Below are 25,827 nucleotides of genomic sequence, written 5' to 3'. Positions count from 1 at the left end.
ACAAGAAGGTACAATTATATTAACATCTTACTACAGCCCCAGTCAAGGGTGCTAGCGGGTATCCTGATAGTCTATGCACAACCACACCTCCGAGCCAAAAGCCTCACCATCGTAGTTACAACAGGCCTACGCACCCAGGTTAAACAATCTCGACTATACATCGCCAGTCGATTGCCGCGCAGCCTTCTTGGACTTGCGTTTCTTCTTCTTGGGAGACTGCGCGGCTTCAGGCTCCGCTTGTTCGCTTTTGCGGCGCTTATTCTCCTTGTCCTTCTTCTTCTGCTTCTTCCTTTCCTTCTTGTCCTTCCTAGGGATCTCGGTCTCGACGGCGACACTGGCAAGGTCGTTGTCGGAAGCTTCTTGAGTGATTTGGGACTCCTGTGTGGACTTGCACTTTTCCTTCGATTTCTTTGTTTTCATCTCTGGTGTGTCCTGCGCTTGGCCTTCATTTTCTCTTTGCTCCGCTTCGGCTCGCGCTCTTTGTTTCGCCTCCTTCTTCTTTCGCTTCTTCTCCCTTTTCTGCTTTCGGGCCAAAGAAGATGGGTCATCGGGCTCGACTTCGGGTTCGGTCTCAGAGTGCTTGCGCTTCTTGGACTTGGTGGCGGTCTTGGTTTTCTCGTTTTCTACGGGAGATGTCCGCTCTTCGTCTTTCTTGCGCTTCTCACTGCGTGGCGTGACAACATCGCTCGTCGCCTGCGGCGTAGAGGGGGCCGGGAAAGATGTCGGGCTTTCACCGGCGGCCGTAGGCTCGGCCACCTCAGACTCGCTCTCAGCTGCGTCGTCCGATTCATGGTCCTGTGCCACGCCGTTCTGAGACACGGGCGAGGGTTCTTCCTCAGGGTCATTCTCTCCCTCGGCGGGCGAATGCGTCATGGACTGCTGCTCGGCTACAGGGCCGTGCCTGGGGGCTGACGGCGGGGTTACGGGGATATTCGATCCGCCCTCATCGCTGTCATCACTGTCATCGTCTTCAACGAATTCATTGCTTTTGCCGTTGGACGCATACCGCACGTTCCACCGTGCATTCTTCTTCGCAGCCGCGGCCGGGTCAAAGACCGCATCGGGGTTTCCCGAGGCTCGATCCTTCATAACATTTCTCCGGATCTTGCGCCATTTATCGGCGCATTGCTGCCGAGACCGGACGTGATTCATGGCAGTGCTCGCGGCGCCCCATGGAATAAGCTTTTCATCCATCGCATAAAGGTCTTTGCCAGCATCCGGGATATTGAGCGTGCTATGGCTCACCCACGTTGCCTGCATGAACTCCAGGAGTTCTCGCAGCTCTGCTTCGGACCACGCCCCGCGTCTCATTGTGTCCCGGTGCTCGAGCCGGTTCTTCCACCGCTGGGTCACATCGTCATCGCTGCGCCCAATCATTTTGGCAACAAGCGCCCACTTCGGCCCGTGCTTCTCAAACAGCGCGATGAGCTCCTTGTCTTGCTCTTCCGTCCACTCGTGCGGCTTCTGTCCCGATTCCTGGAAGTGCCGCCGCATGAACCGGTAAACAGAGCGCCGGTCACGATCAGGCAGAATGGCATAGATCCTGTTCCAGAACTCCGTCTTGGTGATGACGTCGGCAGGACCTGGGAATTCGCCTACGTTGGCACGTTCAGAGTGCTGGACCATCTCGTCGAAAATCGCCCCGGGGACTTTATTGACGGTGCAAAATCGAAGTTTGAAGTCCTCCAGCTTAGCAACTTCTTCTGGGACGAAAAATCCCACCTTCAGATTGTTCTTTCCGCCGGGTCTTGATCCTCTGATCTTCTTCTCCTTACCGCCACGGGCCGGCGCACCTTTGGGTTGGGAGTCGGGTGTTGGTCCTGCATCGACTGGTTGGGAAGCGGGAGGAGTAGTAGGTACAGCTTTCTCATCTACTTCGGTGGGTGACTTGGAAGGCTTCTCAGATGAAGTTTCCTTTGGTTGCGACGCAGCGGGCTGTTCCCATCCATTGGGCGAAACTTCGGTGACTTCATTTTTCGAAATTTGCAAAGAACCCTTAACATTTATAGGCCCCGCGTCTTCTTCCACATGGTTCTCGGACGCTTGATGCTTCTTCCTTTTCTTCTTGTGCTCTGGTTCCGACGGCCTTTTGCGCTTCCCAGACGATGGCAGATCGACATGCTGAGACGGAGTCGCTTCGCCATTTCCCGCATCAGTTGCAGACGCCACTGCTTTGGGTTTGGACGATCGCGACTTTTTCTTTTTTCCGTCCTTGGCGGGTTGATGATAAGGTATCTCAGGAACTTGAAAAGGTCAATATCGAATCGCATGCCAGGACGACGAAATACAAGAAAACTCACGCATATCATCAGACATATCGTCTAGGCCGGTTGGCTGGGACGAATTTTGACCCATGGGGACCGCGGGGACGAGTGTAAGAATGAAGAGCCATGCGACGAAATTGTTTGCGTCGATATGCACGGTCCGGCAGAACAAGCTACCGCTATTGTCACCGCCTCCCTCTACAGGCCACAAAATCAACCAGTACACGATTTGACGATGAAAAGTTCGCGTTCATTACAGTGTTCATTATGGTACATTGTAAGGGAATTGCTCCAAATTGAGCATTAGCCCTCTTGTAATCACCCCAGGTTCATCTCTCGTAGAACCTTCGACACCAGCTTCCTCTGGTCGGTCGTGTTCAGGTTACGCTCATCGGTGCCCTGCAAACAACGCCCAATGGCGACGGTCGCCTTGACTGCGCTATCGCCGGCATTGGAGCAGTCCAACCAGACCTTTCCATTTCGTCCAACCGCAATCTCAAACCCTCCAATGCTCTCCAGTTTCTTCCCCAGCTCCGCGAGCACCACCAGTCCTTCGACGGCATCGTTCTCCTCCGCAGAAGACGAGCTTGCGCGGATCAACCGAGCTGCCATGCCCGTGGAGACATCATAGACCATACCCCCGACCAGCGGGCCCAGCCCGCCTGGTTCTGCCTTGCCTGTCGCCGGGTTGACACAGGTGAGCTCAACCTCGGCGCCGGCACCGACACCAACGGACAGGACTCGTGCATAAACCAGCTCGCCCTGTTTCAACATTGGCCTTGTCTTCTTCGTCGCACCCTCAAATGATAGCTGGCCCAGTAGTGCTTGTGCTGTATGCGGGGTGACAACGCAGTGGAAATAATCAGCACTGGAGTGGTGAATCTGAGCAATGATGAGGTCGTTGTTGGTGGGAATATATCGGCGGTTTGCTGAGGGCATCAGCGATACTGTATTGCGCTTGGCATCGGTTGCCAGTAGACCGGCTTGAGTGGCCGTCAGGACATGGTTGGATGCGGGTGTTGATGATGACTGTGATAGCAGTCGGAGGCCGGGTCCTAGCTTAAGAGGGTTGGAGCTGGTAGCTGGTAACTGGCCCTCTGGGACCTCGTCACCAGGAAGCAGAATGAGGGGCGTTGCCATGATTTCTGGATGGTGAGGTGAGTGTAGTTTTTGGCCGGGGAAAATGCGAAGAAAACGTTCTTATCATATCGACACGTGACAATTAAACCCTCAATATACAGCACTGCTGCTCAGATGGACCCGGCTTAGAATTATTTCACTGCTAGAAAATAGCTTCAATTTAATTTTTATTTTTTCCCCTTGATAGCAACGTAATTGAATCTGAATATAGTTACATTTAGGTTGTTTCACAAAAAATCCCCCTCAAGACCATGCTCTCACCAGCTCCTCACAGGAATCCGCACGGGGTATGCTCCCTCCTGACTGGCGTCTTCGCAATTTGGCTACCCATGAAGATCTTCTCAACTTTCTAAAGAGGATACATCTAGAAAAGTCGAGATTGTCTACTCTCGATTGTCTCCCACGCGACATCAGGAGTTCAAGTCTCTCTACTGGAGACCGCAGTGCCGCCTGCTTCCGATTCCTCCCCTTCAACTTCAACACGCTCTTTTTGAATTCTTATTTGATGGATGGGAAGGGTTGGAATCTCTGAGGATTCATGGAGGTCAGCGAGCCCCTGCCTTTCCACGTTCAGTAGAACCTCTGCCGTCCCCTGTAGACCGTCCAAATCTGGAAAATGTCGAGGTATGCTTTAAGCCTGATGCTTGGGGGTAATATTAGATCTATTTAGCACTACTAGTCCTCGTGGCTGGCTCGATTTTAAATAATGTTCAACATTTCAAATTCCAATACAGATTTTTGTTTCTGAGTTCCTGACAATGACGGTAGAAAACGGGAGAAACACAGCAAGAATGGAGTGGCGAAGCAAGAATAAGACTTTGGCTTCGATAATCGCCTCTCGGGGGGCTTGGAATGTTCAGAAGACATCTGACTTCTGGGTCCTGCACCGTGCTCCGGTCCTCACTTGTCGAGTTTTAACTCAATCGATATCTATTTTATCTCGGCTCTTGTGTCAGTTGGTTGAACTTCAGGTATTCGAGGCTTGGCCCTTCCTTTAGCCTGACGGGAACCAACGAAATTTGATCCTTCTACCTCGATTCCTTCGTCCCTTGTTCAGCGTCCCGGTTGAAATGAGACGTGTGCATCATGTACGCTGCGCGAAAGGAAACGGCAACACTTGGACCGCGTGGCTATGGGTGCTGATGCTTCAAGGATGGAATATACGTGTCTGGTCTCGTGTATCCCCATCCCTGCTGCATGACATCTAGATTGGCGGCGTAGTGTTTTTGATAGTTCAGATTCGGTTATGCTTGGTCACCCTTGAGGCCAAGTATCGCGTTGGTCTTTCTAGCTTCTTATTCCCCTCACTTCTGCCTAGATATGACCGTTTGCTGCGGCAATAGGCGAGTAGTGACTTACAATCGATTGGCCATCGAGAGCCGCTGAGCCGATGCTGCCTGCTCTGACTAGGGTTGATCACCACCACGGTTCCTGTCAAAACTACTGGCGAAGAGAAAGAGGTAGAGAAAGAAGAGCCTCAAAGTACATTTGACACCAGATGCAATGTACTACAGTATTTAGAAAGTTCTCCTAAACATATATAATCTCATGGATGCTCGAATCGAAGGCTCATAGCATCCAACTTCCTCCAGAGTTCAGATATCCTCCATTCATTCAAATATTCCACCTAGAAAGCTCGTCCATCAAATTTATCGATATGCCTGACAACACCGCGGAAGCTCGGCAGGCCGTGACCAAGAAAATCGCGTCCACTGGTTCCAACACGATGAATCGGGTGGTTGCGGCCGGCGAGTCCTCTAAAAGGAGGCGCCTGGGAACTCGGACCGCAACAAATGCGGCGGAATCAACCACGAAAACGGGGAGCAGCACGAACAAGGCGTCTAATCAAACCACGGTTGGTGGACCTCAATACCCCACGGAAGCAATGATTTGCTAACGATAAACACGGCGGCAAGCGTTGATGCTCGGCGTCCTGAAATCTCATTTACATGACTACTCCAACTTGGGTCGGATGTGGTTGTTTCGAGAATATCGTGCGATTTGCTTTGATGGAGAGTTGGTAAGGATTGTTGGGTTATGTAGTTATTGTTTACGTTCGAATATGGTTTACACTCAATTCGAAATTTGTTCTGTACTGTACTGCATCATACCATTATACACATAAAGTGCCAGCCACTGTAGGTGGGAGTTTGGCGGTCAGTAAGTATTCAAAACATATTACTGTAATATAAAGACAAAAGAGCCGCATTTCCCTTTTCTCCAAGTTAGTTTCACCCCCTCAAACCACTCTTCCTCGTTGCCTTTCGTTCTACGCCATCTATTTTTCTCGGGTCTTGTTTCATTGATTGTTGCTCTCTATTTAGAAGTCTTTCAGCATCATGGAATACAACAAATGTCTCGACCATATTCACCAGGCTGAAGAAAACATCTGGGTTGATTGTATCAACACATACCAAGTCAACGGGCGTTTTTGCGAGTGGATCACCAGCTTACATCCCAAGAAACTCCTCTGTTGCTTAGATGGAGGCTTCATGAACGGCTCATATAATCTCTGCCAAAAGTTTCTATTCGAAGACGGCACTTCATGGATACTTCGATTTCCTCGGCCCGTGAATGTGCGCTATGACTATGCCGACGAGAAGGTAGCTATGGAAGTGGAGGCTCTGAAGCTTATTCGAGAGCAGACAACCATCCCTGTTCCAGAGGTCAAGGAATGGGGTCTCGCTGACGAGAACCCTTTTGGCCTGGGTCCATTTATAATAATGGACTTTATCGAGGGAGTGCGTCTCCGCGACATGTTGACCGACGAGGGAGGGCTGCTCAAAAAGGATGTACCCGAAACCGTTATAGAGACTACATACAGGCAGATGGTCAATATTTTGCTTCAGCTTTGGAAGATCGACTTTGAGCACATTGGCAGCTTACCTACCCCGAAGACGCAATATCCCGCGCCTATACGCCCACTCACCTGGAAAGCTCACGAGATTCTGCAGACCGGCGGACCTAATACTTTCGGTATAGTGGCTCCTAAGATAAAGAAACTCTTCACTTAGTTTATATCTGCTAATTATATGTTCAGGTGATCGAACCCAAGGATTTTCGACTACTAGTGAATACTTTCAGAATACCATTGAACAAGACCGGCAGCAACTTCGACACCAACCGAACTCTGTTACCGGTGATTTGAATGCAGAAAATAGATATGCTTCCTTGGAGATCTTAAAGTCTTTGATCCCGCAATTCGTCAACCCTCAATACGACCAAGGCCCCTCTAAACTTATTTGCGATGATTTTGGTCTAGCCAATATCATAGTGAGAAGCCCAGATGATCTCACGATTGTTGGAGTGATAGACCTCGAGTGGGTCTACGCCGGGCCCGCTCAGCTATTTGGCTCAGCGCCGTGGTGGCTTCTCTACGATCGGCCCCTGAACGAAGACTGGGATGTTCAAGGTGGTCAATTTCCCGAACCCATCGAACGCTATGCCAAGTGTCTGCAGATTTTCAAACGTGTTCTGGCAGAGGAGGAGTCGAAATTACTCGGACACCCAAGCGGGCTCTCCGAGCTTGTGCAGTGGTCGGAGACCTCGGGGGCTATGTGGTTCCACATGCTTGCGTCTGGTGGGTTTTTTGACACGTTCACTGCTCCCTGTAGAAAGTTAGAGGAACAGTTTGGCTTTCAGCAGTGGAGAGACCGTGTTGATGAAATGGGAGAGACGGAAGAAGTGAAAACATTTGTGGCTCAGAAGGTGCGCGAGTTGGAGCTCTATGATGAGGACGTCGAAAAGGTGGAGCAGCTCAAAGCACAAATGGATAGCGGGGAAATATCGAGGGAAGAATTCGTGGCTGCTGCCTCTGCTGTGCCAGCCACAGAAGGTATTGTCACCAAAACACAATGGCTGCATCAGTTGGGTGTTGGCCCATAGTTGTGGTTTTTATCCCCGTGGATGTTGAGAATTCGAGCATGATTATGACTCGAAGTCGAAATGTGCTTCTGGTGATAAAACGGTGATTCCCGGAAACGTCTCACTGGGTTGTTTAGTACACATCAGAAACAGGATGGTCCACAGGAGGTGATCGACTAGATTGGCCTCATAGAAGCGGCACCCTCAAGCCTCAGGCACCAAGGCTGTGAAATTTTGCACCGCCACATCGATTATCGATAAGCCACCAGCCACAATGAAAATCCAAAAGATTTTTCGATTTCCCCCTCCAAGCGTTTAATCTATTTCCCAATTCCTTGGCTCCCCTGACTCTCTCTTCACGTTCTGTGACGTGAGACTCGCCATTCTTTTTTTGATTCCAGAAATCCTCTTTCAAGCTCGAAATGGGTGACGCGGCCAACGGTGTGACCGCTGAGGCGGAGCGATTTGCTATCGGTATCTCGTTTGGCAACTCGTCCAGCTCGATTGCTCGCATTTCGCCGGTATGCCTGAGAAGCAATCCTCAATGATAGGCCAGTGACTGATATACTTGCAGGAGGGTAAAGCAGAGGTCATCGCCAACGAGGAAGGAGGTACGCCATGTCTCAACATGTGGCAGATAAACCCAAGTATTAATTAGATCTTCCAGACCGTCAAATCCCCAGCGTTCTTTCGTATATCGAAGGCGAAGAGTACCACGGCACGCAGGCCAAGGCCCAGCTTATCCGGAACTCCAACAACACTGTCGCATACTTCCGAGACTACCTGGGCAAGAACTTCAAGTCCATCGACCCGACCCCATGCCACCAATCCGCCCACCCCCAGCAGAGCGATTCGACCGTGGCCTTCTCCATCCGTGACACCACCAGCGAGACCCCCAACTCCGTTACTGTCTCTGAGATCACCACCCGCCACCTTCGTCGTCTGAAGAAGTCCGCCGAGGAATTCCTTGGCAAGAATGTCAACGCCGCCGTCATCACCGTCCCCACCGACTTCACCGACGCCCAGCGTGAAGCCCTCGTCGCCTCGGCCAAGGAGGCCGGCATCGAAGTGCTCCAGCTCATCCACGAGCCCGTCGCCGCTGTCATGGCCTACGACGCTCGCCCGGAGGCGACTGTGACGGACAAGCTGGTCGTGGTGGCTGACCTGGGTGGTACCCGGTCGGATGTGGCCGTGGTTGCCAGCCGCGGCGGCATGTACACGATTCTGGCTACTGCTCATGACTACGAGCTTGGTGGTGCCACCCTGGACCAGATCATTATTGATCACTTTGCCAAGGAGTTCATCAAGAAGCACAAGACCGACCCCCGTGAGAACGCGCGCGGCCTGGCCAAGCTCAAGCTGGAGGGTGAGGCTACCCGCAAGGCCCTAAGCCTGGGAACGAACGCTCAGCTGAGCATTGAGAGTCTGGCGGATGGCGTCGACTTTGGCTCCACCGTCAACCGCACGCGGTTCGAGCTGCTGTCGGGCAAGGTGTTTGGCCAGTTTACCGGCCTGATCGAGCAGGTGGTGAAGAAGGCTGACCTGGATGTCCTGGACATTGACGAAGTATGATATGACCCTTTTTTTTTTTTTTGCGTCATGTCTGTTATTTTATCTCAGTTCTAATATCTTCCTTTAGGTTATCTTCTCTGGCGGTACCTCGCACACCCCCAAGATCGCCCAACTGGCCCGCAACATCTTCCCTGAGAAGACCAACATTCTGGCCCCCGGCACCTCGACCTCGGCCATCAACCCCTCGGAGCTGTCGTCCCGTGGTGCCGCCTTCCAGGCGTCCCTGGTGCAAGAGTTCGACCGCGAGGACATCGAGCAGTCCATCCACCCCATGGTGACAGTCACCCCTCACCTGAGCAAGGCCATCGGTGTGCAGTTCTCTGCCGGCGCCGATGTCTCCTTTCAGCCCCTCCTCGGTGCCGAGACCGCCCTACCCGCGCGCCGCATCGCGCAATACTTCGCCCCCAAAGAGGGCGGCGATGTCCTGGTCCGCGTGTGCGAGGGTACCCGCGAGATCAAGGTCACCAAGCCCGAGCCCAAGGAGAAGCCCGCCAAGACCGAGGAGAACGAGGACTCCGATTTCGATTCTGACGAGGACGAGGAAGAGGACATCCGCGAGGTTGTCTGGCATACCGAGAAGCCTGTCGCCGAGCTTGCTGTCAAGGGCACCAAGCCTGTCGGCAAGGTCGAGGTTATGGTTCATGTCAACCAAGACCTGGGTCTGCAGATTGCCGTGCGCGAGGTTGGTGGCCAGAATGCCGTCCGTGGTGCCATCAACGGCTCTGCGTAAACCAACCCCGAAACCAAAATCCCAAAAAAAGAGGCAATTCCGAAAAAAATACAAGAACCTGATCCTCGTGATGGTGTGATGATGCATATATGATACATAGAGACTGCTTTTTTTTTCTTTATCTCATTCCATTTTCTTTACATATACATCTCGTTGGAGTCCGTTCTGTTCTTTTCTTCCACTCTCGATAGACTCTGTCCATGGGGATTTGCCAATGACGACTGGTTCCCTTGTTGTGTTGCCTGTGGTATTCTTCAACTTGTGGCCTGGCTCTGGTTCTCGTGCCTGATAGTCCGATAGATAATATTACTCTACAGAGTGTGGTTGAAGATTCAAGACAACAATAAGAATTAGATTAAATATACAACTCATTAGGTAAAAAAACAAGAAAAAAAAAACTGCAGCACAAAACACCGGATCCAAATGGCACCAGACCAAGATTAATCAAAACATGAATTCGTCAACTAATACATCAAAACTTGCATCTTAACATCAGGGATAGTCCAGTGCCGGACACCATATTAGCGCCGCGGAGGGCCTAACGTTGTCTCGACAGGACTCTGGAGATAGCGATCGTGGACAGTTCGTAACAACATGTAGCGAACGGGGGTGAGGGATAATTGTTTCGCGCTCGAGGTCAGCATGACCCGGGCGTAGATCGAGCAAGACCAAGACCAAAGCAAAAGAAAGATTATCGTGAACAGACTCAACCAAAAAAGAAAAAGAAAAACAACTTTCACGGATATCGACGATCAACGCAAGGGAAGAAGTCGTGTACGGCACCGAACCCGTGAATTTTGCTTGCTGATGGCGAGCATAGTCCACAAGTTTCTTCATTGTCGGCAAGTTGGCTTTTGTTTGTGGTTCAAGCTGCCTAAGCATGCTCCCACTTAGGCGTATTCCTTCTTCTGGCTTCTCACGCTGTTTGAGCGCTGCGAGGAGAAGAATCCACGGCGGCGCTGCTCGCGTCCACTGTAGCCGCCATCTTTCCGTCCGACGGCTCCTCCGAGGCAGTACATGAGACACGAGAGGAACAGGCATGCCGAAGCAGTCCACATGAAGGCAAAGGCCTTGACACCCAGGTGAGCGGACTGACCGTTGCGGTTGAAAGCGTCGCGGCCCTGGACATAGACAGCACTAAAGACAATGTTAGCATTTGTCACCTGTTGTTCTTTTCGTTCTTTCTCGGGTACATATAAGAGAACGTACGTCATGAGACAAGTGGTGATAACCTGGAAGGTCAAGGCGAGCCAAGACAAGAACCCAGAGATGTAGCCGCCAATACGCGTGCACATAGCCAGCAGACCCGTGAAGAGCGAGATCACGGCGAAAAACAGGCCGATGATGATGAACGGGAACATGAACCGCGAGGTCAGGAAATAGTGCTTAGTTCTGTAGACACAGTGTTAGAGGAATCATTGACCACGATAGCCATGTCAAAGAAGCCAACCTACCCAATAAACTCGGGCGGCACGTTCGTAGTCGTGTCAAAGGTGCGGTGGCTCGGCGGGTCGAACGGGAAGTCGGGGTGCGAGCTGCCGCAGTCATTCTTGCCGTTGGCCGTCACGCTACAGAGCTGCCAGAAGGTCCAACGAGAAACTGCAGGGGCTCCTGGAATATTGCCGGTGTCGGCTTGCAGGAAGTAGATGATGTTCAGCGGGGTGGAGTTTCGCGCACCACCCAGGAGGGTGAGAAAGATCAAGAGAATCGAGGCGGCCATGAAAAACAGGCCCAAGAAGCCCAATGTCGCTCCTGGAGAGGGAGTTGCGTTAGCATGGAGACATGATCTACATAGTGGATAAGGAATCCTTACTGCTGAAGCCCATAGTGAATAGTCCCTGGAGAGAAGTCGGGGTAGGTGGACTTGGTGTGTTGTTGAGGGGATTCGGGGTATATCTTCACGCCGAGTGGTGTTTCTGACAGAGGTTGAAGGTGGGATGTCCGGGGCAGCGGGGGGAACCAATTGATAAACCTGGAAGAGAAGAGAGAGAGCAAAAAAAAAGAAAAAAAAAAAACTTGCAAGCTGCAAAGTTGCCGGCGTATCCGCGGCGTGAGCTCATGGTGAGGGAGACTCACATAGATCGCGGCATCACGTCATTGTCCACCTGTTCTCGGTTAGCGCACACTCTAACTGCGCGCTAAACCCAACGGCGTTAGTCGCCCCGAGGTCCATGACGAAGCGAACTTCAAGACGTTGCGGTGCCTGTGGGCCGTGACGTGCACGTTCAACTCGCTTTCTGCCTGTTCTTCTGTGCTTCATTTTTTTCGGCTTCCTTGCTCGTCTCATTTGTCCCACCATGGCGACGTGGGCCTATCCCCCACTGCGAGACCAGTCGACCCGTGAGGCCGACATCGCGCTGGTACGTTGAGAAAAAAAAAAAAAAAAAAAAGAGGGAAAATAAGGGTCCCCTTACTGGTGATCCCCCGCAGTCTCTCGTTGGCTATGTGCCAGGATCGGGATGGGTGATCTGCAATGATATACACACCGATACCAATTCCTTTTTGCCTTAGGCCCGAGAATTAGAGTGGCTCTTGCACTCACTCCAAGAGTCATTGGTGTCCCTGAAGGAGGGCCTGCAAGAGTGTGCTGCCCTCCTGGCGCCTCAGGAACCTGGGTCAACCTTGGTCCTATCGTCACTACGATCGGAAAATGTGAAGGGGTTCGTCACCCGAGTCGGCACCCAAGTAGTCAAGGGGGTACGTATCCTTCCGAGACACCCTGCAAACTGGACGCGATGTATGCGTGCGTGTGTGTGGTCTAAGTGGCTCAATTTGTCTTTCTTCATGATGTCTAGGATATTCAGCTTCGTCTGAGCTCACTCCCGCCGCCACGGGGTGCCCCCAGCACCCGGCTCAGCTTGTCCCAATCCCCCGACGCCCCCAGCCTAGTGCTACCGCAGCTGGTCTCGGTTCGCAACTTGGTGAATCAAAGCCTGGACATTGTGGACGTGAGCGCCTGGACGGGCGATCCCCTCAATGCCACCTTTATCTTTAGCCAGCTGCATCTCCTGCATGAGACCATCCGCGAGGCACGGCAGATGCTCAAGGGGGAATCGGATGATGTGCGCGGCAACTGGTGGGAGACCAGTGCTACCGAAAATGTGCGTATTGACATGAGTCGTGGGAAGTATAAAATCCTGACCTTGATGCTCCACAGATGTTTGATCCTCCGCTACCACCTCATCTCTCATTCCATCTGTCCATTGCAGACTCGGCGCTGGTTCTTCTGTTGCGTACCCTGGAGAGTAACAACCAGACTGCCACGCCGACTGCCTTCGCTACTGACATCTCCTTGACCGGGTTCTCCCTGCGAGATCGCCTGTTTGGTACCCGGACCCGTGCGCATGATGAGACCAACGATGTGTTTAAATGGTATGGGGAAGAGGTCCATGTCAAGGAGAAGGTCCGAGTAGAAAGCCAGGATCCTAGTCTGATGGCTGTCATGGCGAAGCTGACAGCTCTGGAACACGAAGTGATGCGCTGGGTGGCAGCGCTCCGGGTCCTCATGGGCAGCGATGATACAGAGAGTGAGTCCTAGAGGTCTGGGTATGTGTTGCTGTTACCCATATGTCCTATTATCTCGACGGAGAATGCCTAAACATTTATAGTTCTCTAATATATGCATGGATACCTCTTGGTGCGATAAATTGTGCGCTCAAGAAACCCTCCCAGAGAGTCTCGATAGTTAAATTGTACAAATTTACTGTATATCAGTGAGTAGTAAATAGTAAACAATGTCATATTCAAGAAAAAAAAAATATATCAAAATCAAAGAATCGCAAGCATCGCTGGAACGGGGCGCCAGCCAATGAGAGCCACGCAGTTTGTGATAGGCACAGGGACGTCTTGGCGGTGATTTTCTGGTTTCCGCGGCTTTTTGCAGTGGCAGTTTTCTTTCTTTTCTTTCCCCTTCTCTCATTCTTCAAGGCTCCTTCAAACGCCGAGGATGTTATCTAGACCCTCGGCATCTAGGGCCACTTGCCCATCCTCGCGCGATTTGCTACGCACCTTTGCCGCTCGTTCAGGATCGCGACAGCTCTGCGGAGCTGCGAATTGGGGACGATTAAACCAAAGCCGCAGCATTGCGCGACGCCCATCCCCTCCAGTTGCCTCAAACAGCCTATCTCGCGAAACCAGCATCCTCAAACATGTGTCACCGCAACGGCACCCCGGACACAGAGCCTCGTCCACCGCAGCGGCTCCCGACTCGCCGGAACCTCCTAACTCGCCTCAACCCATTGAGATTGATACTCTCCGCGCTATCGTCGATCGAATCAGCAATAATGAGGCGGAAATTATTGAGCTGCTCTATGATTTGGATATGATTGAGGTTCCAGAAGAGGATATGGAAATCATGGATCTGGTCGCCCAGCGAGACGAACACGGCCCGCAGTCGTGGGTGAATCTCATACGACAGCGATTCGGGGACAAGGTGCCTGAAGGGTTGTTGAATGGGGAGGAGATTCAACTGTATACTCGACTATACGGTGAACCTATCATCCAAGAGGAAGAATTTGAACCTACCGAGCTTGAGGAAGAGGAAGAGGATTTTTCTGATCAGTTACTTCGCGAGGACGGGGATGGAGGATGGGAGGAGGTGGAGTATCAACAGGATCCTGAGGCCGAAGCCGAAGATGACATCCCGGTCGTCTACGATATGGAAAATGGCCCGCAGGAGAAGGAAACGATTGCAATGCAGCGCACCAGAGAGGTGGCCGAGCAGTTGGGCGGCGATATCATGCTGGAGCAGTTTCAGAACGAGGCAGTTCCGGAGTCTGCTCCGCGTTTCCATCCATTGACTCTCGAGAGCAAGTTTCGGACAGACCCTAGCACGATCCACCTGCCGAAGAACACCGTGACTGGTCCCATCTCGATTATTTTGTCCGAGTTTTCCAATCGGCATATCTCTGAGACGGCTCACCGTGTGTTCGGTGGACCCGGGCTACCCCATTCTACCACGACAGCGCCACCGCGTGCGCAATTGCGTCAGCTCCCCATTCCCCTTCATGTGTCGCAGCACCACATGGGCGAAATGGAGGCCAACGCTTACATTGCGGCCTTGTACCCCGGAATCTATGCATCGGTCCTCAGCGTTCTGGTCGAAATTCGTAAGCGCTTGGGGACAGACTGGATTCGCCGTCTTATCTCGCAAGAGGGCGGGCCGAATGTTCTCGACGCCGGTGGCGGTGGTGCCGGCATTCTGGCCTGGCGAGAGGTGCTTCGTGCGGAGTGGGAGCTCATGGTCCCCGATCACCCCAAGGGGGCACCTATTCCCATGGGACGATCGACGGTGTTGACTGGGTCGGAGGCTCTGCGACTGCGCACCAGTGCCATGCTGGATAATACCAGTTTTCTCCCGCGCTTACCAGATTACGTTCATGTGCGCGAGAAACCAACTTTGGACGATTCGCGAACCCCAGCGAAGCGCAAACAGTACGATGTCATCATCGCACCGCACTCTCTGCTAGGGTTCAGCGAGGAGTACGAACGTAAGGAGTACGTCCAGAATCTGTGGTCACTTCTCAACCCCAACGGGGGCGTTTTAATTTTGCTTGAGAAAGGCCGCCAAAAGGGGTTTGAGGCCATTTCTGGTGCCCGCGAGATGCTGCTGAAGCGTCATATCGCAAGCCCCGGCTCCACCGAATACGACAACTTCCTCGAGTCGCCCGACATGCAAGAGACTGTGGAGAAGGAGCCTGGCATGATCATTGCTCCTTGCACCAACCACTCGACTTGTCCGATGCACAACCCCGCCGGACCGACCAAGGGCCGTCGTGATTACTGCCACTTCGAGCAGCGGTACATCCGCCCGCCCTTCCTGCAGCGCATCATGGGCGCCAAGGACCGCAATCACGAAGACCTTAAATTCAGCTACCTCGCCGTGCAGCGCGGCGTAGACCTGCGCCAGGAACGTGGCGTTCGCCAGGATACCACCGCAACAGACGCTGCATTTGAGGGCTTCGAGCATTCAGCCGAATCCACCCCAGCGGACCCCTCTTCCTCATCATCCTCTGCCCCAGCTTTCCACCCGCTCGCCCTGCCGCGCGCCGTCTACGCACCCATGAAGCGCCGCGGCCACGTCATCTTCGACTTGTGCACCCCAGCCGGCAAAATCGAGCGCTGGACCGTCCCGCGCTCTTTCAGCCGCCAGGCCTACCGCGACGCCCGCAAAGCCAATTGGGGCGACCTGTGGGCCCTCGGCGCAAAGACGCGCATCCCGCGCAACCTGAACCTAGGCGACAAGCACGGCGAGGGCAAAAAGGAGCGTCTGGCCCGGCGCGCAGCCCAGCAGGCTGCAACGCGCGAAGCCAATGCGGACGGTGAATTCGACGAGATGGACCTCGAGAAAGAGGATGAGTTGGAGCAGGATTTCGAGGACGATCAGCCTGAGCGTTCGCAGAACCCCGGCGCCGCTGCCTGCAAGAAGGGTCTGAATGTCCCCAGCTGGAAGAAGCAGCTCGATAAGAAGCGGGCTCGGCAGGCTATGAAGAGAGAGTCGGCTGTTGGGGCTTTTTGAGTTGGACTATTGCTTTTTTGGCTTTTGTCCAGGCATTCATTGGCGTATCTGTTTGGGGTTTTCGGGCTCTCGTGGTTAAAATCTGTACTATCACATATCCTTGACATCTGGCATTGGGATTGGCTGGACCAGGATGTCTTGTATAATATTGTATCATTTTTGCACTCCACTACAGCTGTAAATACAGGCTTTTCACTCTTCACTTGTGTTCAGTTGTTCAAGTAGCTCGACACGTCGGAGTCTTGCACGAACTGGTCACAGTGACTGCCTCCGAGAATGCCCCTAAATCTTGCAGCTGTGCGGCATATTAAGACGGGTTGGGGATTGCCAGGTGGTATATGACGACCCGGCGTGTGTGGCTTATTTCGCACCATGAGACACGGTGCTTCCCGACTGATTTGGTGTAAGGTCCGGGCAAATGCCTCGAGAAACGTAATGGTGCTTGCCCAAGGGGCCCCCAGAGAACGACCCAACTAGGTATGTCTGGTAGCCCTTTCCCTGGCGTTGCGTAGTCTGAGGGCTAAACACCGGATGTGTCGTGAGATCTCGGGTGGAAGTTGTTGAAATAGACGCCGATGAAGGAATCACACGAATTGCGGATCCATGAAAACCGCAGATCAATCCAATCCATTTCATGGGATGAGATCAAGGCCGTTCAACGCACTTGAATACGACCTCATGACCGCTCACTGCGCCGCCATGCTCTTCCTCAACTGTCTCTCTCTCTGCGTGCTCTGCAGTTCCAGACGCTCAACAGCATACTTCAACCGCTCTTTCTTCTGGACTAGTCGTCTGAGCTCCGCGGCGTTGGCCGACGAGCCACCACCCGACCCCGCCAGACGGCCCCGCAACGCGTTGCTCTGGCTTTGAGCGCGGGTCGCCGAGGACCGGGCGTCCGAGTTGGATGACAGTCGGCCTTCTTGGAGGTCACATTTAGCCTTTAGGCCCTGTTCGCGACGGGCGAGTTTCTCGACGTGGTTCGAGGCGAGAGACAGGAGATGAGCGATGCTGGGTGTGATTTCATCGAGAAGGGATTGCTGCGCTTCGCGAAGGGTTGGTTCAGGGAGGAGCTCAAAGTGCTGTTGTGATAATTGGTGTGTTAGCATTCAAAATCTTCAGAAGTCGTAGGCGACACTGAGATGGGCCGGTATCCGTACCCGTGTTGTTTGGAGGACTTTGCATAGGCGGGGGAAGTCGTTGACGCCCGAGTCGAGGGTGTTGATGGAGTTATCGAGCAGCTGCAGCGATGACTGCAGCGAGGATACGGATGAGGAGAGTGAGGCCGCCATGATGTGTGAAACAAGACAGCGTGGGTAGAAGAACACTGCAATATGACTCGTAGAGCTACAGAAGGTATCGGAACGGGTCGGGCGATAAAAGCGGCATGGAATATCTAAAGCGGCGAGGCCCGGCAAACCTCCAAACCTCCCGTCTCCTCTTCCGTCCTCCTGCACCACCTCCTCCCCCCTCAACGAATCCACCTCGCTTTCGCTCTCTCTTCACAATGTCGCTCCTCGGAAAGAAGTTTCCCGGCTCTCTGGGTATGTCGCTCTTTTTTTTGGGGCCCCGTTCCCGAGGCCCCAGGTCGGGGCTTAACAGTGCGCGAGACTGACGCATTCACCTATCTACAGCCAAGCCGTTGACTCCCTTCTTCGCTGCCGGTATGCACACCCTCGATTTCAATTTTTCGCCCATGATCCGATATGTCGATCAAGACAACATATGACCCCCAATTCCCGGTCATCGCATGTCCGGGGCACGTGGTGGAACTATCCTCTGACAACTCTCCCTTTTCAGGTCTCATCGTGCTGTACGGCGTCAACTCGGCCCAGAACGCTCTGTCGAACAGTGAGTTACTTCTCATCCTTTATTCATCGATCATCCCAACCGATTTTCGGATCGGCCACATCGGGAACCCGTGCAATGACCGCAATAATCGCCGACTTCCGGTAACGTTGACTAACGTTTTTCGCTCTCGTTATAGCCGCCGAGTACAAGAACGACCCTCGCAACCCCAACGCCAAGTCTGGTAACGCCGGCCACTAAATTCAATTGATGCATGAGGATTTGAAGATGCCACTTCGGATGGTGTGAGGCGCCAAGCGGATCGAGGCCGTCGCAATGTCTATGTGTGCATGGGGATACGGCCTAGGGCCTTGAAATTTGCGCATTTTGTGTTGACGTCTGCGGGCAGTTTGCCCCTGTCCAAGCATATAGATTATACCCTGTCAGGGTAACTTGGATCAATTTCACAAGCTGTACCACTACCATCAACACTCGGATCTTGCGTAGTGCTATTTCTCTTGCACGGTGGCTGTCTAATTATTGCACAGACTAAATGACCCACTGCCTTGAGCTATTTTGAACTTGGAGCTTTAAGAATAGATACTGTACCGCCGGCACCGACTGCGGCCGTGTTGCGCAAGACCCTCGATATTGAGTCGAATGTGCACGCATAAACCCTCAGATACCTTGAAACGGTCATTCATGCAGTTAAATTCTCAAAATTCGAAGGAATACTTCGAAAATCATTTTAGAATGGCGTATCCACGAGAAGCATCAAGTGAAATCTCACGGTGCACGCTAAACCCGATTGGGACCCCTTTTCTCTCCGCCTCGACATCATTTTTCCACCGAACAGCCATCTTCCCCCCCAATTCCACCGCTTCTACTGCGAAACCCGTCAAGATGGTCAAAATGGCAGGGATGTTTCGGCCCAGGCGGCTTGACCTTTCTGGATTCATCAACACCCGAGTTATTCGGGATCACAACAAGCGCATGGCCATCGAGCAGACCGAACCCGAACGGTACGAAAAACCCCTACCACGCCAGGACTGGCTTGCCGAGAGAATTATTCCTCTAGGCAGGGAATGCCATAATGGCTCAAGAGAATGAGCTCCTTGGGTTCATCGTCACTGACCATATCCTTTTCGTGTGTTCCAGCCAAGCGCTCCGCTACATGATCCGCAATACCAGTCTCCCCCAGCGAGTCCGCGCCCAGGCTCAGCTCCAGCTGTCGCAAATGCACCCCTACACTCGCCCAACCCAAGTCAAGAACCGATGTGTGGCCTCGGGCCATGGTCGTAGTATTGTCCGGGCATTCAGACTCAACCGAGTAAGTGGTCGGCCTTTGACTATGGCCTCGTTCTCGCGGTCTTGGTGCAGATCAGATATCGCTAACATAGCCGTGCTCTGTCTTTTAGTTCCAATTCCGTATGCAGGCTATTGCTGGAGAACTCCCGGGTGTGCAGAAGGCAAGCTGGTAAAGATTCAAAGTGGAAGGAGATAGACAAGGTCCGATCAGATATTGGGGAATCCCGGCGTTGAGTGCTTTTTTTTTTTTTTTTTTTTTTTTTTCTATGGATATGAAGCCTTGTATAGTATGCCCAATTTCATTGAACGTTTCCCCTATTCTACGACTCTTTCACCGCGATTGCTTCAGATTGCCGCCCAAATTGTTATGCACCTGGCTCGTTTGGTTTGGCAAAGAGAATACCTTCTTGATCTCATCGCTACCTACAGCCTGCCTGCTCTGTCTGCTCTCTCTCTCTCTCAATGCACCAACCAGCCCACGAAAGCTGCCTAGTCTTCGTTATCAACAGTACTTCTTTCACTTGGTTTACTCGCATCTCACTCTCACTATTTCCTTCCTTTCACGTCACTGAACCGTCTATCGCCGAAGAGCAAGAGTTTACCTTTATCATTTCGAGCTACCACAATGTTCACCTATCGCGAATGTGATCTGCCCGATGACCCTGTGTTTCCAACTGATCTGACGAAGCTCGGGTGAGATATCTATGACTCTATGCTACAGAGCATGTCCCTTACGGAATGAAAACAGGTACTTCATCAACGACAATGATCAGATTCGCATGATCTCCGACCCCGAGCTGGGCTTCCAGTACAAGATCAACCGAAACGATCGTTTCAACGTGAAGCAGCGCGAAGCATTCAACGGTAAAATGGCTTGTCTTCTTGAGGAATACCATTGAACCTAACTAACGGAATTTATGGCAGAATGTATTCGCAAGATCGTGTTTGAACGCATCACTGCTGCGGGCCTTGGTGTCCTGCGCCTGCCACTCGGTGCCATGCAGAACGACGCCCATGTGCCCATCCTCGTGTCCGACAATCTGCACAAGGCTTCTCGTTTCGTCGTGTACTTTGGTGAACCCAACCAAGATCTGGGGATCTGGAGCAACCGTGCAATCGGGTCCGATGGCATCCAGGTCGGGTGCATGGTCGAGTTCGCGCAGGCTGTGCTTGGCGAGGACAGACATCCCACTGGCACCGCCCTCATCCTGGCAAACTCGGGTCAGTTGGTCTGGTACTGCGCCGGGGGCAAGGCTATGACACAGGAGAGCTGGCTTGCGCTGAATCTTTCTTCGGCCGTGGACAGCCTGCCGTCCCAAACCAACCGGAACAAGATCTTGGGCAACCTCAATGCGTTCCAGCACGTCCAATACATCTTCGAATGGATCCTGTCTCCACGCCTCCGCCAGGGCACCACCGTTGATGTGATCGCCATGTCTGAAGGTGGTTTGTCTGCCATGCATTACCTGAAGAAGCATTGTAAGTGCTTGACCAAGTTCCTCGTTTATTCGATTAGCCCTAACCCCATATCTCCAGGGTCTCTCTGGCGCAACCACATCTCCGGCATGTGTGTGGGTAGCCCGATCCAGACTGTACTCTTCGACCTCGACAAGACCGAACTTTCCAACCCCGATTCCTTCACTGCATTCGTCTCCCGGCGCTGCCGTGGGTACCTCGTGGGCCCCAACGTGCTTGGAACCCCCGAAGCTGGCTATGTCGAGCACGGCTGCAACTGCTATGCTTCTGGTGAGGATTCCTTTACTGAATGCATCATGCCCAAGGCCTGGCGCCACATGCTGTCTTGGCTGGACAAGCTTCAGGTCGATCCGTCCTACCAGGAACAGCCAAGACTTCTTCTGGGCGATATGGATGCAGGTATCCAACAGCCTCTTGAGCGGATGGTGTCCATGAGCAACGCCGAGACTGACATTGATGAGGAGGTCTTGCGGAATACCGATCCAAGTGAACTTGGTGGTGATATCGTTGTCACTGAGGCTATGAGCGGTTCTCGGGATATCCAGAAGAAGCGAGATTACAACGACAAGGTCCTGGAATGGGCACAGGGTCTCGCGGAGGAGGACAAGGAAAATTAGAATGCCGAAGGAGAGAAAGAAGGAGGCAGTTCAGAGCATGGCCCGTATCGAGGAAGGAGACCGCAGTTCTTAACATAGATTGAAATTCAGCAACTGGGGGGCATGCTTGATTAGCTAATTTATGACTAGTTTTTTTTTTTTTTTTTTCCTTTGGTGTCTCTGATTCATTTTCTCCATTTTCGATTGTGTTTTCGCTATTTGGGAGACGAGAAGCAGGCTGGGTTGGCGTTGCTTTCAATGCTCGTTCCCATGTTCTAAGCTGGGAAGAATATAACGAAAAACAATCAATTATGAGCTATCTTCCATACTGATTTCGGCATTGCCGAAGTTTTTGAGTCGCCGAAAGCAGTGCTCAAGAAATATGATAAAGACCATTAAAGTCAACTCTCAACTGGTGCTTTTATTTCAAGCTACGCGTCGCTAGCTAGAAGGCTAAGGAAAATGAGAATATGAGCTAATGAGTAGACAATAGATAGATATATAATGGCCAGACAGAAGATATTAATCAGACAAGAAAATTAAACATAGTGAAAACACACAAAGAGCATGAAAGAGCTAGTAGCTGTTAAGAGAGAAATCCCTTCCAAAGCCACCTTAAATATCCCAGTGCATATCCCATATAAGCAGAGCTAACAAGAAAAGAAGAAGAAAATACACAGATAAAACGAGACAAGACACATAGAAGCAGGTGAAACAAACAAACAAGGTATCCGAACGGCTGAATCAACCTGGTAATGACTCGGGAGCCAAATGCTCAAGTACCCAAGGCATATTCGCCATTTGCAGATCAATTAAAAAAATTGGATCTGGGAGCTCTATTGTTAGGCTTTTGGGGCTTGTCATTCTCCGTGTTCCCTTGACCAGAAAAGATTGTAGAGTTCTGGCCAAATAACCCCGGAAATGGGTTGTTGGAAGGAGCTGTAGGAGTAGACAAGTTTGGTGTTAGCTGAGTTTTCGGAGCCTCGCTAGAGATTGAACAGGGCTGTTTTGTTCCATTTGCTGGAGTTTGGGGTGCATCTATGAATACATCAGCAGACACTTTCCATAATATTAGAAACCTCAGCACTTACCTTTAGGTGGACCATCTTCTGTCTTGCGTGCAGAACTGGGGGCCTGGGATGGGAAGCTGGGGTATGCTCCTGAGCGATATACTTGTCAGGGCCTTGTTTTGATCGATTGTTCACCTTAGAGTGGGGAGTTTCTTACCCGAATTTGGAGGATTCTGCAACGATGGGCCCTTTGTGCTGCAGCCATTCAGGGTTTGTCTTGCTTTTTGGAGCTTTTCGAGTTCATCGCTGAGGCGTTTCCGATTTTTCTGAAAATCCAAGGGCTCTGCTGCGAGCTTTCGAACCTGCTCATCATCCATATCACGAACAGTCTGCCTGGTGAATATTTTCTCCAGGGGGCAGAGAAGACAGTTCTCTACTGCGAGGATAGCGACATTATCCATGTAAGTCTCAATTGCGGTCTAAAAAGCAAGATGACCGGTTAGAGCTGCCTGAACCAGGTGGTCTGTTGAGAATAATGTGTCTCTACCTCGTAGTACGCTTGCATCTGAAAAACAATGTCCGCTGCTGCAAATTCATCGCTAGATGGGTGTAACCCAGAGACCACTCGTTCCAGATCGTGGATATCGAAGGTCTTTTTCGTTGCCAGGAAAATTTCAGAAAAGCCGAGATTTTTCTTCAAGATTGCAAGTTGTCTGTTCTTCCTGAATTCCTGGAGCCTGGAGAAAAATGCCTTCCCCCCGGTCAGTGGAGGACCTCTTTTGAAGTAAGAAGTCAATTCGCTTAGCTTTTCCTCCAAAGATACCTTCATCTTATTTAATTCCGGGGACACGAGGCGCGCCATGAGCAAGCGGTAGGTGTGGTCATCCGTCAGATAGTGCAGAAGTTGTTGGACAAAGCGCGCAACCATATCCCACGCCTTGGACAAATGAGCCCGAGCAATTTTTTCCCAAGGCTCACTCTGGTCCTGGAACAGGATCTTCACTGCCAGCTGGTTTGCGTTACCTGGTAGTTCAACCCCTCGATGGTCGCGAGCGCACACTTTCATTTCCTCCTCGAGGGACTGCAGGGAGATGTACTGGGGTGTCCAATCATCCATGTACGGGTTGTATCTCTCCTGCTTGACATCTTCGGTAGGCGGGGATTGACCTTCATGGATGGTTCTCCGGCTTCCGCGAATACACATCGCTCCAGTGAAACAATCATTCATGTCACGAATGTCTGCGCGCAGCCGACCAAAAGGAAATACCCTTTCACTTTTTTCTTGGTCGTTGAGTCCCAAGAAAGGACTTTTTTCGTCATACCAACCATTGAGGGCCTGGTATGTGATACCCTCGAAGTCGATGCTGATATCGAGAAGAAATTGACGTTGGTCCTTGAGGGCTTCTCGCGGCGGGCCCATTTTTGCCAGGGCCTGCTCCGCACGAAGAATCTTTTCATGGATGTCCGCAGTAAGCCCGGGGAGATTGCGACGGACATGACCGAGTAGGATGGTGCTGAGGCGGCGCCTCAGACTTTCAATTCCAACTTGTTCTCGGGGCAGAGAAGCCCATCGTCCCTGTTCAAAAAATTCTTTCTCTTGAGCATCTCGCACACTATCAGAAACGTTGCGCGTCTCAAAGGATCGGTTGCGCAGCCCATGCCAGCCGAGTTGCAGCTTGACCTTTTCGTTTTTGAGGTATTGCAGGTAATTCTCTTGCTCCTCCGACCCAGCCTCGAGGATATCAGGCTGCGTGACAACACCCAAGACCCTCTCATACTTTGGATCAAAAGAGTCCGCGAGGTTCACGACCTTCTGGATATGATAGTCCATTCTGGCACTGATGACAGCCAGAATGATACTCCGCGAACTCCTCATGTACTTCTCGGTTAGGCTCTGCACCATCTTCATCCCCTGCGCGCTTTGCTCGTTGCTGCTGGAGTAGTACAAGCCCGGGAGGTCGACCAGGGTGAGCTCTGGCTTTTCAGGGCCCGAGATCTCGACTTTGAGCACATCGTCACTGAAGCCGAAGTTGGAGGGAGTCGAGCTGGAAAGTCCCATGCATTCGTTGGCTTGGTCGATCAGCGTGGGAAGATCTCCGCTGGAGGAAAAGGACTCAGAGGTGAAGCCCCGGAGCTTCTGTCGCTCTTGCTCGTCGGTTCGTGAATCCCCCGGCTCAATAGAGACTTTGATCCTGGTCTGAGGGCTTCGACGAAGAGCAACTTCGGTTGCAAAACGAGTGCAGATGTTGCTCTTGGTCGGAAAGCGCACTCGGGAAATAGCTTCCAGTACGGAGCTTTTTCCACTGGACTGATTGCCGCAGACAATGATCTGAGGCAGCTCCACGAGGCCTCCAACGCCAATGGCGCGCAGCTCATCAATCTTGTCGAGTAGCTCAGACTGCTGGGATTGCAGCTGATTCATGGCATTTTCATCCAGTGATGGTGGTGACATGGTTGTATACTTGTTCCGGTGATTGAAGCAAATAGGATTGAATAGGATTCAGAGAATTGGTAAGAGGCACGGAGAGAAACATAGAAAGGAGAAATCTTTTATAGCTTGGGAATAGATACACAGAGCATACGTATCTAAGGATCAAAAAGGGATGTTCATGGCAAGTACTTCACGAGGCATCCATTCTGGCCCCCATATCAACATCCCTGTACGGCGCGGTTCGAGTGCATTAGTCCCATGTCCCTTTTGTTCGTGATCGAGTCCCAAATAACGAATTGACTCAAGTTATCAATTAAACAAGTTAAATTGTTGTACTGTTTTGACATCGAAAAGTTCCATCAATGCCATATTTTGGTTATGAGGTATTGAAAGCGCAATGAGTCTTGTGGTCATATTGCAACCTACTAGACAGTTTTCAAAAGAAGAATACCTGGAGCATGTTCACTTTCCCCTGCATGGCCCCTCAGCAAGCGAAGATCCCAGCCGGGCTTAACGCGCTCACATGGTGCCGGGTGTTTCATACCCCGGACCGTACGCTGATCCTCTTATACTAGTGCAGAATGGCGCTGCAGGGGGGTTAGATTCGGTGTTCAGCTATAGAATCTTCAGTTCTTATTGGCTTCGGGATCACGGCGACGATCGGAAAGGCGGCACTAGGAAATGAAAGGATTGTTCAAAGGTGAAACTTGGCATACTAAAGAACTAAAGCTGAGGCTCCCGAGGAACTAATCAAGCCGTGGGTACTTCAGACTGTGGCATACGGCCCCAGCAGAATATTGCTGGGGGGTCTTTTGCAAATTAAACATGAGTCTCTTTATCTCGTCATTTTGAAGATCTTAATCTTCAGACCCTGATGGTTTTCACTAGTATCCTTGTCGATGGGGGCCAGTTCAGGGTAGAATTGGGCAAGAGATGAAGACATAGTCTAGGCTATTGAAGGTCTCTCTGACGTGGCTGGACTAATTCCCATGTTTTGAACCAGGATGTGCTTGAACACGTCAAGTTCAGCAATAGAAAAAACAGACCGCAGTGATGCTGCCTGCTGATATATAAGAACTGTTTTATGTGAAAGTTGTTTTTGTCTCTTAAAGGTCTGCCACCACTCCTTCACCG

At 51.8% G+C, this 25,827-nt stretch overlaps 13 protein-coding genes across 13 annotated transcripts; 8 read left to right on the top strand and 5 right to left on the bottom strand.

Moving 5' to 3' along the window:
• Positions 1-153: 153 nt before the first annotated feature.
• NUU61_004985 (exosome complex exonuclease Rrp40) lies at positions 154-3,404 on the bottom strand (the record flags this gene model as incomplete). The annotated part of the gene is made up of 3 exons (XM_056655567.1): positions 154-2,243; positions 2,301-2,437; positions 2,587-3,404. 3 exons carry the CDS (start codon positions 3,402-3,404, stop codon positions 154-156), a joined length of 3,045 nt encoding a protein of 1,014 aa, XP_056511180.1.
• A 1,657-nt stretch (positions 3,405-5,061) lies between these two features.
• On the top strand, positions 5,062-5,301 carry NUU61_004984 (uncharacterized protein; the record flags this gene model as incomplete). Its single annotated transcript, XM_056655566.1, has 1 exon — positions 5,062-5,301. The coding sequence occupies one exon, from the start codon at positions 5,062-5,064 to the stop codon at positions 5,299-5,301; it is 240 nt and encodes a 79-aa protein (XP_056511179.1).
• Positions 5,302-5,743: 442 nt separating this feature from the next.
• Positions 5,744-7,289, top strand: NUU61_004983 (phosphotransferase family protein; the record flags this gene model as incomplete). Its single annotated transcript, XM_056655565.1, has 2 exons — positions 5,744-6,380; positions 6,445-7,289. The coding sequence occupies 2 exons, from the start codon at positions 5,744-5,746 to the stop codon at positions 7,287-7,289; spliced, it is 1,482 nt and encodes a 493-aa protein (XP_056511178.1).
• Positions 7,290-7,690: 401 nt separating this feature from the next.
• On the top strand, positions 7,691-9,570 carry NUU61_004982 (ribosome-associated complex protein SSZ1; the record flags this gene model as incomplete). The annotated part of the gene is made up of 4 exons (XM_056655564.1): positions 7,691-7,789; positions 7,843-7,879; positions 7,936-8,834; positions 8,908-9,570. 4 exons carry the CDS (start codon positions 7,691-7,693, stop codon positions 9,568-9,570), a joined length of 1,698 nt encoding a protein of 565 aa, XP_056511177.1.
• Positions 9,571-10,460: 890 nt separating this feature from the next.
• NUU61_004981 (SUR7/PalI family protein) lies at positions 10,461-11,396 on the bottom strand (the record flags this gene model as incomplete). The annotated part of the gene is made up of 4 exons (XM_056655563.1): positions 10,461-10,707; positions 10,780-10,962; positions 11,025-11,322; positions 11,384-11,396. The coding sequence occupies 4 exons, from the start codon at positions 11,394-11,396 to the stop codon at positions 10,461-10,463; spliced, it is 741 nt and encodes a 246-aa protein (XP_056511176.1).
• Positions 11,380-11,743, bottom strand: NUU61_004980 (uncharacterized protein; the record flags this gene model as incomplete). The annotated part of the gene is made up of 2 exons (XM_056655562.1): positions 11,380-11,542; positions 11,697-11,743. 2 exons carry the CDS (start codon positions 11,741-11,743, stop codon positions 11,380-11,382), a joined length of 210 nt encoding a protein of 69 aa, XP_056511175.1.
• A 124-nt stretch (positions 11,744-11,867) lies between these two features.
• NUU61_004979 (uncharacterized protein) lies at positions 11,868-13,108 on the top strand (the record flags this gene model as incomplete). The annotated part of the gene is made up of 4 exons (XM_056655561.1): positions 11,868-11,930; positions 12,082-12,267; positions 12,366-12,671; positions 12,728-13,108. The coding sequence occupies 4 exons, from the start codon at positions 11,868-11,870 to the stop codon at positions 13,106-13,108; spliced, it is 936 nt and encodes a 311-aa protein (XP_056511174.1).
• A 408-nt stretch (positions 13,109-13,516) lies between these two features.
• Positions 13,517-16,087, top strand: NUU61_004978 (tRNA methyltransferase RSM22; the record flags this gene model as incomplete). The annotated part of the gene is made up of 1 exon (XM_056655560.1): positions 13,517-16,087. One exon carries the CDS (start codon positions 13,517-13,519, stop codon positions 16,085-16,087), a length of 2,571 nt encoding a protein of 856 aa, XP_056511173.1.
• A 686-nt stretch (positions 16,088-16,773) lies between these two features.
• Positions 16,774-17,376, bottom strand: NUU61_004977 (DASH complex subunit SPC19; the record flags this gene model as incomplete). Its single annotated transcript, XM_056655559.1, has 2 exons — positions 16,774-17,166; positions 17,245-17,376. The coding sequence occupies 2 exons, from the start codon at positions 17,374-17,376 to the stop codon at positions 16,774-16,776; spliced, it is 525 nt and encodes a 174-aa protein (XP_056511172.1).
• A 414-nt stretch (positions 17,377-17,790) lies between these two features.
• On the top strand, positions 17,791-18,133 carry NUU61_004976 (F1F0 ATP synthase subunit i; the record flags this gene model as incomplete). The annotated part of the gene is made up of 2 exons (XM_056655558.1): positions 17,791-17,935; positions 18,072-18,133. The coding sequence occupies 2 exons, from the start codon at positions 17,791-17,793 to the stop codon at positions 18,131-18,133; spliced, it is 207 nt and encodes a 68-aa protein (XP_056511171.1).
• A 642-nt stretch (positions 18,134-18,775) lies between these two features.
• On the top strand, positions 18,776-19,353 carry NUU61_004975 (mitochondrial 37S ribosomal protein uS14m; the record flags this gene model as incomplete). The annotated part of the gene is made up of 3 exons (XM_056655557.1): positions 18,776-18,894; positions 19,031-19,202; positions 19,291-19,353. The coding sequence occupies 3 exons, from the start codon at positions 18,776-18,778 to the stop codon at positions 19,351-19,353; spliced, it is 354 nt and encodes a 117-aa protein (XP_056511170.1).
• A 452-nt stretch (positions 19,354-19,805) lies between these two features.
• Positions 19,806-21,273, top strand: NUU61_004974 (uncharacterized protein; the record flags this gene model as incomplete). The annotated part of the gene is made up of 4 exons (XM_056655556.1): positions 19,806-19,873; positions 19,929-20,044; positions 20,105-20,659; positions 20,717-21,273. The coding sequence occupies 4 exons, from the start codon at positions 19,806-19,808 to the stop codon at positions 21,271-21,273; spliced, it is 1,296 nt and encodes a 431-aa protein (XP_056511169.1).
• Positions 21,274-22,453: 1,180 nt separating this feature from the next.
• Positions 22,454-24,714, bottom strand: NUU61_004973 (uncharacterized protein; the record flags this gene model as incomplete). The annotated part of the gene is made up of 2 exons (XM_056655555.1): positions 22,454-22,741; positions 22,810-24,714. 2 exons carry the CDS (start codon positions 24,712-24,714, stop codon positions 22,454-22,456), a joined length of 2,193 nt encoding a protein of 730 aa, XP_056511168.1.
• Positions 24,715-25,827: the final 1,113 nt, after the last annotated feature.

Source organism: Penicillium alfredii, assembly GCF_028826965.1.
Source record: "Penicillium alfredii strain IBT 34128 chromosome Unknown utg000007l_segment0_segment0, whole genome shotgun sequence".
Lineage (NCBI taxonomy): Eukaryota > Fungi > Ascomycota > Eurotiomycetes > Eurotiales > Aspergillaceae > Penicillium > Penicillium alfredii.
This window is presented reverse-complemented; position numbering and strand designations above follow the sequence as displayed.